Source organism: Ammospiza nelsoni, chromosome 2 (genome assembly GCF_027579445.1).
Source record: "Ammospiza nelsoni isolate bAmmNel1 chromosome 2, bAmmNel1.pri, whole genome shotgun sequence".
In the NCBI taxonomy this organism is placed as follows: Eukaryota; Metazoa; Chordata; class Aves; order Passeriformes; family Passerellidae; genus Ammospiza; species Ammospiza nelsoni.
In genome coordinates this window covers 96061157-96076556 of record NC_080634.1, presented here as the reverse complement: position 1 = coordinate 96076556, position 15400 = coordinate 96061157, and the positions used below count along the sequence as shown (strand labels likewise).

General features: G+C 38.2%; 1 protein-coding gene across 1 annotated transcript in view; it reads left to right on the top strand.

The window, feature by feature from the left end:
- MYO16 (myosin XVI) overlaps nucleotides 1–15400 on the top strand; it is a 278025-nt gene that overhangs the window by 19261 nt on the left and 243364 nt on the right. Inside the window, exon 2 of the mRNA XM_059465978.1 lies at nucleotides 1292–1555. Coding sequence (XP_059321961.1) covers nucleotides 1292–1555 — 264 coding nt within the window. The remainder of the gene's footprint in view (nucleotides 1–1291; nucleotides 1556–15400) is intronic.

The window sequence follows — 15400 nt, the reverse complement described above, 5'->3', positions numbered from 1 at the left end:
GTCATTAAGTCAGCAGTACTCAGGCATGCCCTCAGTGAGGGAGGAATCCTTTGATGATGTGACTATACAAAACAGGTAGAAAAAACCTGTTTCTTATGTTGCAGAGTAAAGCTAATTTGGTATTTCTTAACTACCCAAGGTGAATTGTGTCCACATTTCCTTCAAGAGGTCTTGCTTCAAACTGTGGAGAGAAAACCTGCCCCATGGGGGCTGCCGTCAGCCCTTAGAAATTACAAATTTGAGCCCCTAGGCCCCATATGAAGGAAATTCATAAAGTAGAACATGAGAATCAGAAGTGATGGGGTGGTCTGTAGTCACCACATCAAATCAACTTAGTGAGGGATGGTGGGCATGTTGTTGATGGATGTGAATTCACACTGAAGGAGTTTGGCAATAAAATTATCTCACAATCCATTGCCCTCCTTTTGTAACATAACAGTAAAAGTAAGTAGCAGCACTCAATTCTCCTGTGGTCTTCAGTCTTTGCTCTCAGTGGAAAAGAGAAAAAAAAAAAAAACCAGTGAGAAAACAGTGTTATTGCAATGTCAGCAAAAATTCCATATTTAATGGTAAAACTGAAAAAGGAATCTGACTTAAAGGAAGTGCTGTGAATGTTAGGAATAACTGATTCAAAGACACATTTGTGATTGTTTCTTCATGAAGATTTTAGTATCTGATGGTTTAATTAGAAGGATCAATTTTGATGTCTCTATACAATCAAAAAATTTTAAAAATTAGAAAAAAGTTTTACACAGGGTTAGAATCTGAAGTGACTGATGTTTTTAAGAGATAGTTACCTTAGTGCCCATTGCATGCTAGTGAACTCATTAAAATTATGATACGATGTTTTTTCTTCTCACTGAATACAGAAATTTGCCAACCTAAAGCAAGATGAAAATGAATAAAAAAGAGACACAGGCATCAAACTAGAATTAATCTCCTTAGTAGTTTCTTGTTTGTAAGCAAAATGCTAGCCACTTGAATTGTACTGAAATGTTTAGGTATTTTGCCCATTTCACAAGTGAACTTTCAGACTTCTTTCTGTTCACATTTGTTCACATGGCCTGAGCCAGCTTTTAAAAAAATGCATCAGTGATTTAATGGAATGAGTTATGTGTTGTTTTCAAAAAGTAAATGATGATGACATAGACTCTCTGTGGTCAGCCTCAGTTGAGTAGGAGGAGCTTACGTGATGGACTTGCACACGGTTAGATCAACAAGATAATTGCTGGAGGTTTCGTGGCACATTTGAAAGCAAGATCTAAAGTTGCTTGTGTTTAATTCCTTGCAGGCTGTTTCCAGCTATGTAATGTTTTTCGGACCCATGAGATGGAAATTGAGCAGTGCTTGCTGGAGTCCCTCCCCCTGGGCCAGCGGCAGCGGCTGGTCAAGCGCATGCGCTGTGACCAAATCAAGGCGTACTACGAGCGGGAAAAAGCTTTCCAGAAACGGGAGGGCCACGGGAAGAAGCTGAAGCATGGAAAGAATCAACGAGTTTGCTTTAGTCTTGCTGATATGATACAGGATGCAGTCATACGCCACGATGATAAAGAAGGTACGTATTAACATTATACGACATTTTCTTTTGTACAGTAAAAGTTTCAGAGGAAAAGCTTTCTTGTCCTGCTCATCTGTCTCTAAGTACAATACAAAATACTAATCATAAAGGGATTGTCTCAGTGGAATATGCAGGCATGTATTGCATACAACACGTAACTTCTCAATGAAATGAATAATGTGTGGAGAGTAAACCTTCAGAAACCTAATGAATTAATTTTGAGATTAATATAAACTAATATATTTCAAAACAAGTAAGGACTATGAATCTATGATTATGCCTGGCCTCTTACATACCTACATAAGCCATAGAATTTAACACAAGTTACTTTGAAAATTAGGCTCTCATTTTTAGCCAAAATTTGGAGTAAGGGATGCTACTGTTGGTGACATTGACGTATCTAGAGCAAGGAAATGGTGTTGATCCATAGTCACACTAGATAGAAGGTCATCTTTCTGCTTGTGAAATTATGTTTATGTCCTTTTGAATTATGTAACCACACTTTAGTGCTCTGTTTTTAGTTTCTTGGCATTGTGTGAATCCCTGGTGCAGCTGATAGTAACCCGAGGAATTTGTAATTTACTCCTCAGAAGTGAACCAAACCCTGCAATAAGAATCTCCCAACTTTTAGAAGTCCCCAGAAATTCCCATACTGTTGTGTGGTCAGGAGGGATGTAAGAAAAGAACTGATGCAATGTGTTGGCAACTCCTTTGCAAACAGAGTTTAAGTCAGTTCTTTGTAATCACAGTGTAAAAAGGGGAGACTCTGAGACAGACACACATCATGCAATGAACTTGGCAAGATTCTCCTAGTTTCTATCAGTTTGATAAGCTATGCCTTTTTTACTTACTCCTGAATCTTCATTTTATTGTCCATTTGCTCCATTATTGCTTATCACTCAGGTGTAGTCCTATACATTTAAATCTTTAGAAGAAATTAATCAAAAAGCTCTACTTTTAAAGTGAATGCACAGGACATAATTTATAATTATATAATACATAAAATTCAAAACTTTTCATTCCTCTCTCCTGCTTCTTCCTAGCAGGAATTATAAACAAAGATTTTCCTCCATGTTCCCATAGCTAGCTTTCTTTAAAAACCAAGCAGAACACTAGATATGACTCTTAACATTCTGTAAAATTCAGTTCCTTGAGGCTATTCTTGACATTCACACTGAAGAAATGTAGGTTGCTTATTGCAGTGGTGGAAGGGCATCAGCAGTGTTTTGTGTTACCTATACTTGGCCTTGAGCTGCACCTGAATGAGAACATAAAGTTCAGCAGCTGCTGAGACTGAATAACCTAACCAGAAAGGGAGGATATCTCAGGCAGAGGGAAGTAAAGTGGAGGAAAACCAGGAATGTTGTCCTGCACTTGAAACAGATAAAACAGGTCCCAGAAGCAAGGAGATCAAATAGCCCACAGATAATATAGTCTTGAATTTGTTGCCTGTGGTTCTTTCCCAGGACTATGAAAATGTGTGATTGTTGTCTTTAGGCAGCTTGGGGACCTGCTGTTTGTGCCTGTCTGTTGTGTTTTTAGCCAAATGTTCCCAGAGCCTGTTTGCTTTGGGGTGAAAAATGTTATATTAAGAATTATTATCATCAAAAAACCCCCAAACCAGAACAACAACAACCAAGTGTATACTCACAGACATGGCAGATGTTTTCCTACTATTGCTGTTGAGTGAAACATGCAACCATGACTCTTCAGTGAATATACCTACATTAGAATCTCTATTCAAATTAGACATATTCTTTTGTAATAATGCCACATCCATTTACTGTGTTTGGTGGTCTTTTGTGGAGCATGTAACATAGATTCCTTTTAGGCAAAGCTGTACTGGAGGATGTGGTCTGGAAGTACAGCTAGTGCCCCAAAACAGCAATGAGCTTTGAATTTGTAAGGCTCAGCTAGACAGTGCCTGGAATAATCCCATGGAAGTAATGGGATATAGCTGGGGAAGTTGGGCTTTTACTACAACCTTTTTCTCTTCTCTATTTAATCACATTTTGCAATGTACTCAGCAATCAACAGCATTGAGTAGGTGTAAAAGACAGCTAAGAAAGGTGCTTTGCAGTTCTGTGAATGAAATGCAAAAACAAAGTCATTTAGAAAGTGGAAAGAGGGCACAGCAAGGGGATAGAAGTAGTTGTCCAAGTGAAGTCCAGGGGTTCAGTTTTTCTGAAGTATCATAAATTATATACACCGGACAGCACGTTTTGAAGTGGTGAGTTGTAGTTCTGGTTTTGTACATGAGATAAATTGGATACCATTAATATATATAGAAAGATGAATTTTTGATGTGGCTGGTGCAGAGACATTTCACAATTGAGTCTGGTCAGAATTTCACTTTTACAAATTCATTGTCTTTGTTATTCATGAAAAATCTTCTCCAGAATTACTATACCAGCTGCTACTGAGCACAAAAACCATTTCTGTTACTTCATGCTAACAAGAGTGACCATTAGTTTGCTCTAAAATTAATTTTAGAATTGACTTTGAGAAATTTTTACTAGTGACCTGCTTTGTATCAAATTTATAAATTAAATATATGCCCATTTGCTTTTTCAATAAGTTAAAAATTAGTGAAATTATGTGTCTTTGCTCTTTTTCATTATTTCTTCTTATTATTAGTAACTGTTCTTTAGTATTTTATCTGACCCGGGGAGATTGAAGGGGAATCCTCATTCTCTGTCTCCTTGCAGCACCCTGTAGTTTCTCTCTTTTAAAGCAATATGTTTTTACTGCTGTTGATGGGCCACATCCACCCACATACTAGCAGTGAGCATTTTGGGAGATTCTGCAACTATTATTCTCAGTGTTGAGATGTATAGAAGCAGAAGGTGATGAATAAGTGAGTGCACTGTTTTTTCACACTGATTTTGTACATCTTTACTGCTGGCAAGGGAATACCTCTTGTTAATTTCTCTTTAAAAACTATATACTTTGCTTCTGTGAGATATTAAATCCCTAATGAAAATGGACAGCAGGCAATTTGTCTTCCTGGCATCAGTCATATAAATGTTCTGCAAAATGGGAGAGGTAGCCAAGGAGGCTTCTGCAACCCATTCCTTCCCATTGCAAACTAGGCTTGCTCGCACCTACATGTGGCATCACCATGTGGACTCAGATCTTTTCTAGTACACACACAAACCACACATAGGTATGGGCTGAGCCTGCTCATCAGCTGACACCCATCTACAAACGATTAGAAAACGAACCCAGCACTCAGGAAATAAACTGAGCCAGTCTCAGTCTGAGTTTCTGCTTCAAATTCAAGGTAGGCAAAAGGGTCCTTAGCATTTGGGCCTCTTGAGGATAAAGGGTGTGCTTCCTTCCTGAGGCAAAGGTGCAGTTATTGGCACTGACAGCACTGAGAATCAGTGGCTGCTTTGAAAGATGTGCTTTTTGGAACGTGAGCTGATAGATAATCTTGCTACAATGAAAACAGTAGTTGAAAGTGGACGTGAGAGTCCTGTACCTGAAATCTAACAGGGGAAACTAAAGGACTGGCTTTAGTTTGTATCACCTTTTGGTATATTCTGTAACCCACCTTCTCAGTCATCCTGCAGAATTACGCAAAATCTAGGATTGTCAGACAGTCTTTGTATGCAGTAAGTATCTTTTGTTGTAAAACCTCTCAGTTGTGGTGCAGGCATGATGTGTACCATGAAGTCTGCCGGGCTGGCAGGTGGTGCTGGGTCAGGGTACAAAGTGCAGAGAGCCATCAAATTCAGCCTGGAGACAAAAGAGGTACTCCTGTGAAAATCAGCATTACAAAAGGGAAATGCAGATTCCCAAAACCTATTTAAAGCCCATTTCATCCTTCTGATGAGCAATATGCTGATTCTGTGACAGCATTGTGATTCTGAATAGCAGCAATACCAGGGTGAGTGCGTGTTAGCATAATGCTGAGTCTCTAGTAATGATTCTTTGTCCTTTTGTAGCGACTCCATTTTAGTCAGTCTTTCTCAATTCTCCCAGAGCTTCTCCCTAACCCTACAGAGTTGCAGGTGTGATTTTGTCTTTAGAGATAGAACGCTGGGATATGGTGGCTGGGACAGCCTTACTCTCCCTTCTCTCACCAGGGTAGGTCAGGGAAAGGTGATTTAAAAAGAAGATGATACCAATATCCCACTTTTCCTGCAGTGTTCACTGCCAAGGCAGGTCTCCCGAGGCTGGGTCCTAGCCCCAGCTGATTGACTGCCCAGCTGTTTCATAGTGTAGGAAAGAAAACAGGAGTCTTATCTCACTTCCTCTGATGCCAGTATCTCTAGCTGTGTGAAAGATGTAATATTATTGTGAGATTGGTAGTATCATGATATTTGAAAGGGCTGGAATAATCAATATATTGGAAGGGTTTAGTGCCATTAGTTATTTCAGTGAGCACTGTATAATGTACCATGTTATGATAAATTTCAGTTATATTAATTAAAAGAGTGTGTAAGTGAGGATAAAAGGGGGTACAGGTGGGGCTGGTGCTGAGCTGTAATTTACATCTAAAGAACTTTGGGCTATAAAGAGGGCTCTGGGGAGGGGAAACAATCTATTCAGAAGAAGATTGTATCTTTAATTTAAGGTGGCAGATGAGTTGCCGATTAACTTTCGTTAGGAGAATGTGTCAGAGATGTTATAATAATCCTTCTTCTTCATGGAAAAAAGACAAATAATCTGAAACAGAAAACAGAGGCTGAAACTGAGCAGAAATAAACCAATTTTATATTATTTCCCTGCATTCTTTTCAAATCTTCTAACCAACTTCTTATTTTTGCACTCTTCTTCATTAGGCTTAGTTATGCTTTAATATCCTTTTTCCAGTAGAAACAGCTTGGTTGGTTACATACAAGATGTTCTGTAAAACAGTGGATTGCACTGACTGTGTCTGGGAAACACCTCGGGGCAAACTTACTGATCCTCAACAACCAGTTTTAACATTGCCAGCAGTCTTTTTGAGAAACTGGAAGAGGCAGGATGTGGGCAGTAGTGACAGGCTGGTGAGAGCATTTGGTATATTTCCATTTCCATTGTGTGAAACCTGTTGTCTGGCAACAGTGTGTAACATAAACTCTTCTTGGCGAACACCTTTATAACTAAGAAGAATGGGAACATATTCAGGTGGCCTGTCTGCTCTTGGGATTCTGACTTTCAGACTACCTTTTTAGATGTTTGATGACACCTCCTTTTGTCATACTGATTTCAGGCAGCTTTTCTGATTTTTATGTATTGCATGTTAAGGGATGAATGGTGAGAAAGCAAGGCTCCAAGCATGGCAATGCCTGGGTTTTAAAATTCACCAAACCCTTGGATAAAGAGTGCATTTTTGTGTGCCAGGAATCTTTGCTACTAGAAGAGACTGAAAGATAAAAATATATGTTTACTAAAGACAGAGAAATTTTTTTTAATACAAGAGTTTTACAGAAATACAAAGTCATAAAACACAATATTATGCTTAATGTTTAGGAAAGAGGTGAAAAAAAAGGTGTAACATTAAGTCTCTCCTGTTAGGTCCTCATCATAAAGGCAGAGTTTCCTTAAATTAGGCAAAAATAACTCCATCTTGAGTTTAAAATAAAGGTGATTCTGGAAAAGAGAAGAATCTCTGTATGAAAGTGCAAATTAATCTTCTGTGCCATCACAGATTACCATAATCCACTCTTATTTGCTTCCACCTTTAAAAATCTTCCTGCCTTGTTTCTTATGATTAATATTTAATATCACCTTCTTTCATTCCATTCTCCTCCCAAAGGTACTTTAATTAGCATTTCTTTTATATACTGGATGTTGTAGCTACAGCCTTCTGAAGAGGCAGGGCTACAATCATAATGAAGGATAATAAATTATAATAAATGAGGAAAATTAAATGCATGGGATATTTATATTTTTATATATATAATATTATATATATTATATAAATATATATTGAATATACATATATATATATATATATATAAGTGTGTATATATATATGTACACACACACACTTTTTATACATGTATTATACCAAAGGCATAAAGCTGAGACATATAAACACAGTTGGCAAATCAGTTATTCCAGCTGTGAGAAGGATAAAATGACAAACAACTGTAGCATGTTTAACATGCACAGGTAACCTTCATGACAAAAGAAAGCTCCCAGAAAAAAAAAAAAAATTAAGCCTTGGGTCAAAACCTGAATTAATAGGAAATTAATTAGGTCTTGCATAGTCATGAAGAGGAAACCTCTCCAAAAAATCAATTTAATCTAATTTCAGTGTGAGGAAATTAAAACTCTGAATGATCAAGAACATCCATAACAGAACTAAAATGTATTGAATACTCTGTATTACTTTATTTTAGCATGCTCAGTCCTTTTTAAAATTTACATTAAGGATTTTTCAGATTTTATAGTGCTTCGTTTCAGATTGCTCTAGCATTATTTAATATATTTTAATTTCAGATTACTATTTACTCTCACTCTAAACTTAATTAAAGCCTATTTTTTATCTTTCCAGGGAAGCAAATGGATTTCATTATGCATGTAATAATAGAGAGACTTCCTCAGACAGAGCTATTTTGTATTTTACAATGCTTCCCTTGAATCAGAGTAGGAAAATGTACATTAGACAGTAATCTAAAACTATTTACAAATGTTGATTTTCTGGGAACTATTGTAGAAGAAATCACAACACGCATGTATGATAATTGATACAATTTAATATTTATTGTCCCATCCCTAAGAGACATGAGCACTAGACACTGAATCGTGGAGTCAAGAGCCTAATCAGAGCATATGAAATTAATGAAGTACACAGAAATGTTGTGAATTGGGGCTTTTGGAAAGAAGGAAAAGTATGTACTGTAAATGAATGCTTTCACAAGGCAAATTCCTGCATTCTGGAGTGGGAACCATGTCTGTAACTCTGGATGACACTAATGCAGCTGACTGTCCAACAAGCTGCTGCTGATTGATCTGTACAGGAAAATGAAGCATCAATCAACCATCTCAATCCACCCATTGATGAGGAAGCTTTTCCAAAGGCCCAGAAGGTAGAGCCATTTCAAACCAGGGCAAGGCTTCCACCCTATAGATTCAACATGGTTGCTAAGTTTCTTTGGCTCCATGTGTGATCAATTCAGCAACACAGGGCATCTTTTTGTTGTGGTGCAGGGAAACGTAATGCCTTTAGTTATTGGGTAACAGATGTTTAGTAATTAAAGCAGGCCATTTCAAAAGCAATCATAAAATCACAGGGAGATGAAATTTGAATACATCTGAATTCCTATAGGATTCCATATGTGCTTTTTGTCCATGTGTTTACATTTTTAGTAATTTGGTGAAGCTGAGAACTGAATATTAAATGTTTTGCTGTTGATAAAAATATGTATGATTGCTAATATACAACACTTATTTAATTGGAAAAGGTAAGACTCACCAAAAAAAAAAAAAAAAAAAAAAAAAGACACAATAGATTTAATCTATCATTTTGTTCTTCATGTGGACTGTCTAATCACAGGACTGCTTCTGCTCCATGACTACTTTTCTCTTAGCCGTGAAATTTTCCTGGCTTGTTTCAGCTGCAGTTTTTGTCTCTGCATATGCCCAAAATTACCTTGGTTTGAACAGCTATCCTCTGCCTGTACCAAGTGGGGAAATAAAGAAAAAACATCCATTTTGGATCACCCTCAGTAAGGAAATTTACACCAAGTGTAACTTATCTGTCTTTTGATCAAATTGATTTATGATGCCATCCTTCTCTCCATAAAAACTGAGCTTGGAGCTGTGAGCCACCCATTTTTGCTTGCCCACAGGTTTTACCCATGTGTTGCTATGAGAGCCATTTTTGTCTGTGCATTTCTCTGTCCCACTGCCTGTTCTGTGCCCACTCTCCACACACCTCAAGTATCTTGAACAGTGTCCATCCTGGCATGGCTTTCTCCTGGGGAAGGACCTGGGAGGCAAATTGGATCCAGCTGGTCCTGGTTACGTTCCAGCAAACTGTAGAAAGTTGAATTAATAGTAAACTGTTGTACAAAAATCTCAATGCTATCATTATCATTATGGCTGCTACTAACTGTGTTTTGAAAACAGGAGTATATTCTGGGCTATTTGCAGTCCTGTTTCACATGCATAAGCTCTGAATAAATAAAAACTGAGATATGTGTTTGAACTTTGTGGTTCCCTTCTGATGGTTTTGGATGTCTATAAATTCACTCTGAAGGATTTGTTGAAAAGCATGCTTTTTTCTTACTGATATAAAAAGTTTCTAGAAACTCAGCTTTCAGATTTTTCTTTGAATCACAGATTTCTAAAATGTAGGCACTGAGTTGCTTGTTTTCTATATAGGTAAGTCTGTTCTTGAACTTTTAACCCTACATAAGCAAACAAAGCCACATTTAATTAACTAGAAATCATAAATGTTGCTTCAATTGCAAGCATAAAACATATCTATGAGATAAACTGTGAAAACACACATTTTCCCCTTTTTTTAAAATTTACTTCTGAACACATTTTGAAAATTCTCAAATATTTATTTTGGTGGACTATGATATGAAGATTTTCTGCAGTTGAAAAGTCAGTGTGTATATTACTCGTGACTTCTAACCAGACGTATTAGAAGAGTAGAAGAGAACTTGTGGGCTGAGATAAAGACAGTTTGATAGGGAAAGCAAATGCCACACACACAAGCAGTGAAAAACAATGAATTAATTCAGTGCTTCCCATGTGCAGGGAAGTGTTCAGTCATCTCCAGGAGAGCAGGTTCTCACCACATGTAATGGTGACTTGTGAAGACAAATCCTGGCACTCTAAATGCGCACCTTTCCTCCTTCTTCCCCCCTTTTTATATACTGAGCATATGGTCTGGGACACCACTTTGGTCACTTGGGGTCACCTATCTTGGCTGTGTCTTCTCCCAACCTCCCATGCACCAAAAACTCCCTCCCCAGTGTGGTTGTATGAGAAGCAGAACAGGCCTTGGCTCTGTGCAAGCCCTGCTCAGCAATAACAAAAACATCTCTGTGGTACTGACCCTGTGTTCAGCACAAATCGAAAACATGGCCCCCCACCAGCCACTGTGAAGAAAATTATCTCTGCCCCAGCTGAAACCAGCACAGCATGCTCCAGTATTCCAGTATGAAGTATGAAGAAACACAGGACTAATCACTCACAAATTCGCTGTCATGCCAATAAAGGTTCGTTAAGCCATTAGCAACCTACAAATTGGCACCTGGCAGTTCTTCCTATTCCTTTGAAAGGGGATCCACAGTGGGATGCAAGACTCTAAATTGGCAGCAATCAGAAGCCTATTCTCTCTGTGAAAGATGCTATCCACTGAGTAGCAGGTACTGCTGACATTCTCTGGTTATTGTTATAAGTGACCAATTAAAAAAAAAATGTTGCTGTATTCCTAGTCTATTCTTATGAAATAGAGAGAGAACAAGAATAGAGTATTTTCTATGCAATTTACTTTTGATTTAATCTCCAGTGTAATTATTGTGCTTCATATTGATTTCCAATAATATTTCAGTACAAAGGGAAAACTTTTCTCTATCTATCTTTCAATATCACTTTGAAATGCTTTCATTTCAATCGCAAATTACGCTATGAGAGAAATTAAGAGGGGGAACTACAGAAATCAGTAGAGAAAAACCTTTTATGTTGTTTTTTTTTCTTTTTTACGAGCAAACCTTCATAGCAACAATACAGTTCTTTGCAAAAATGAACTTAAATGAGTCTTTAAAAATGTTTTCAATGTTTGAATTCAACTTCAGTAACACTTTTCTACCAGGGCATATTCAAATTGCTACACTGGAGCAGAAAATAAAATAAAATTGAATACCTAAGCATAAGACGGGGAAAAGACCTTATTCTGATATCTTGCAACTTGTGGACTTTAAATTAACTATCAAATTAGTTGCCAGTTTGAGAAGAACATTCCTTCAGAATTTCTAAAAAGTGAAGTTTTTTTGGAGGTTTTGTGGAGTGGGATAACTATGTGGAGTATTTTTCTCTAGAACCATTGAAGCCATAACTAAATGAATATAACCAGAGCCACTGAATGCAGCAAATATTTTTTTTTAATTGCTAAATTTTTAGGGCTTTTTTGTTATTCTGCTCTTTTTTAACAAGAGCATGTGCCATGTTGTTCACCTGTGACTGGGCAACCCTGCTTGTAAGTACAGACTGGGGAGTGAGAGGCTGCAGAGCAGTGCCATGGAAAGGGACCTGGGGGTCCTGGTCATTGGCAAGCTGAACATGAGTCAGCAGTGCCCTGACAGCCAGGAGGGACATCCCTGTCCTGGGGATATCAGGGACAGCATGGCCAGCTGGGCAAGGGAGGGGATTGTCCTGCTCTGCTCTGAGCTGGGGTGGCCTCACCTCGAGTGCTGGGAGCAGTTGTTGGATATCAAGAAAAGATTTTTCACCCAGAGAGTGTTTGGGCATTGGTACAGGCTCCCCAGGGCAGTGGTCACAGCACCAGCCTGTCAGATTTCAAGAAGTATTTGAACCATGCTCTCAGGTGCATTGGGTGACTCTTGGGGTGTCCTCTGCAGGGCCAGGAGTGGGACTTGATGATCCTTATGGGCCCTTTCCAACTCATCGTAGTACCTTTCCCAGTAAAATCTGGGAAATATACAAATATATCTGGGAACAAAATAGATTTATTTATATAGTGCCTAGTGGTCCTTCCTCCTTCCTTCCTTTTCTTCCAAATTCAAAGCACAAAATACTGCTTATTATTTCAGTCATCTTTTTGTTCTCTGAGGCGTGAGTTGGAGGATTCTTCTCAGTGCACTGAGGTATCATCTTAATGACTTAGACTGAGGTCTGCAAGGCTTTTTAGCTGTTAAAATCTTTTGCACTTCAAATTGACAGTGAACAAACTCTATAGCTGTGATAGAAATTAGTAGAAAGCTTATATGGTGTAATGTATAGAAAACTGATTCTTCTTGATTACCATTAATTGCAGCCTTTGCAGTAATAGGCTGCAACAGTGGAGGAATTGAAGTTTTCAAGAATACAGTCAATAAATCTAAGGGAATGGCTAATTGAGGTTGTGTTTCTGTTTGAATTGCATCCAAGAATGAAGGTGTAAATGTGAGTAGTTAAGGTGAAATTCACAATATTTCTAAATGTCCTCCTTTGAACAAGCATATGCATATGCAAAAAGGTTCAAGGTTTTAAGCATATCCAAAAGATTCAAGGTAGAGTTCAGTCAGCCTGGAACAACATACTGCTTTCTTACTATGTTTCTTTCTGATGACTCTCTATTACAAAGCAGTGTAAAGGTGACCTTGAAGCAGCAGAGATTTTACAGGACTATGAGATGGTAAGAGGAGGTAATTTCTCACACCATGCACTTTTTAGGGTTTTGATTACATTTGGGCTCAAAAGACAAATATGACAGCTGTAGCAGTAAATTTTTGAGTTAGGGTTGGCGCTCCAAATTTTAGCAATCACAACTACTGCTGTCATAAAATGGTAGTTTTTTCCAGACATCCACATTTACCCATTGACAGTACAAAAAATATGCCTTGAAGTGCTCTTAAAGCTGGAAGTACCTGTGTGAAATTTGAAATACTGCTTTGTTTCTTAGTCTACCAAAAGGACATCCTATAAGAGGGTACCACTATCCTTTTAATAATGGCCATTTGAACTTCATTGGCTTCTCAGTTCCTGTACAGGGTGAACATCAGATTTCTTTTGCTTTCAAGCTGCTCCCTAAAAATCCTATGGATCACATATATAGAACTATGTAAGGTGAACAGAAAGGATAGATGTAAAGTACAAATATATGTATGTCTACTGATGTTTCTGGATTAGTCCTTATATCTTTTTCTTAACTTAGGCACTTCTAATGTGGAGTTCTCTCTGACTTCTCCCTGATTTACAAGATTTATGTACCAGCTACCTGTAAGATGTATTGATTGAGCAAATGAGAACATGTGGCATTGGGTATCACTGGGGAAGTTTGAGCCTCTGTAGTTGTAGCTCATCACTACATCCCAAACCCACGATGATGCTCTATATGAACATTGATTCATTGGTATGACTCAGAATTGAGAGCTCCTCTTCTGTCAGGTGATGTTGGTTGCTCCTTCCCCTTGCTGACATCAAGATTGAATTCACAGAGTTAAAAGGTCAGTCTGGTTAGAAGCACCTCAGAAGGTCTAATAGTCCAATATCATGCTGACTTTGTATGGAATAAGACAACTCAGGTATTGAAATAAGGCAGCTCTTATTGTTGTAGTGCAAGAGCAGATTAGGCAAAGCAGAGAAATTCCTGTGGAGAGCAACCGATAATTCTGCTTCAAAGCAAAATTAAAACATCAGCTTTTATGTCAGACTTTTGCTTTCCACAAACTATAAAGAAGAGGTGATTATACCAAGTACTGTACGAGTGTAATTTTCTCCTCTCTGTGCTGGCCTATAACTCCAGTTCACACTTCAGTAGCAATCCATACCTGTAAAAAATGAAGTAAAACATAAATAAAATTTGCTTTGTGCTGGTTGCTCCAGCTTTGGAATAATAATTTTGCTATTCTGGTGGCTGACTGGAATCAGAGAAGAGGAGGCCAAGAGTCTGTCATGCATCACCTCCTGTGTTCCCTAGACCCTCAAATGCTTCACTGGTAACCCCATGTAGGTTCACCTTATATAAGATTGATATGTAGATTTAGCCGTCTGTAAGCTTGGTGGTATTGAATGCAGAATGGTTTGTGCTCCAAGTTTGTCCCTTTGGTTGCATATTTTTTTAGGATGAACCTGTCCTAGGATAAGATAAATCTGTCATTTCAGTCCCCTGTGTCCTGGTGTGGTTTTTGCCTTTCATACTGAACTTTGAAATCAAGTGAAGTCTACATCACTGCAATCTTCAGCTGCCCAAGTCTGACAGCCTTATCTCAAAGCAGATACAAGGAGATGTTTTCCTTTGGTATTCTGAGGTGGTTTAAGTGTGAGCCACAGTTTTCTAGTTTGATAGCTCTTTTCTTCTGTGCTGGCTTTATACACATGATCTGTTGTTCCTGGGGTGATAATGTATTCATTGCTTATTTTTCAACTGTTTTTTGTTGTTGGCATATTGGTAGTGGTGGTTGTAGCTGTTACTGGTGTGGGAAAATGAAGGTGTTAGCCAGAATGCACTGGAGTTGGAAGCCTCCAGAAACAGCTGTGGGATGTGAGGGAGTGGAAGCAGGAAGATTTCCAGGAGGCTGTGCTTGTACAGTCAGAGCAGCCCTGAGTGGAAGAGATTATGTCTCCTGTCTGGACTTGTCTGTGGGCAATTTGCTCTCCCTGCTGGACCTCCAGGCCACCCATCAGTTATCAGGGAGAATAATAATGATTCCAGAATTTATTAAAACAAATTTAGTTAAAACATGACCCTTAGTCCCTTAGTGATATGAGAACACTTAACAGTTGTCTTTTGGTTGCATCTTTGTTGTGGTCACTTCTGACAGAAGACTTCTAGACTGAACAAAGAATACACAGCAGGCAAGTGTGAAAGTTATTATTTGGGCCCCTTGTCAGAAATGAACGAGAACTAAAAACATTGTTGTGTTATATTTTGAAATGTTTCAAGTTTGCCCTTTGCCACGTGTGAAAGAATTCCTTGCAGGATGGGAGACAAAACGTAAGAGAAGTTCTAGCTATAACTGTCAGACCCTTCATATCATGGGAAGAGGTGAAAAATTAGAAAAGACTGAAGACTTGGACATCAGCGGGTATATCAGCTTGAAATACCTTTAGTGAAAATATAATTAATTTCAAAGAATTTGGCAGCAATTCAGCCAAATCAAATTCTGGAGAACAAGTAATGAGAAATGAAATCATCTTTGAGCTAGGTACACAGGCATAGTTATT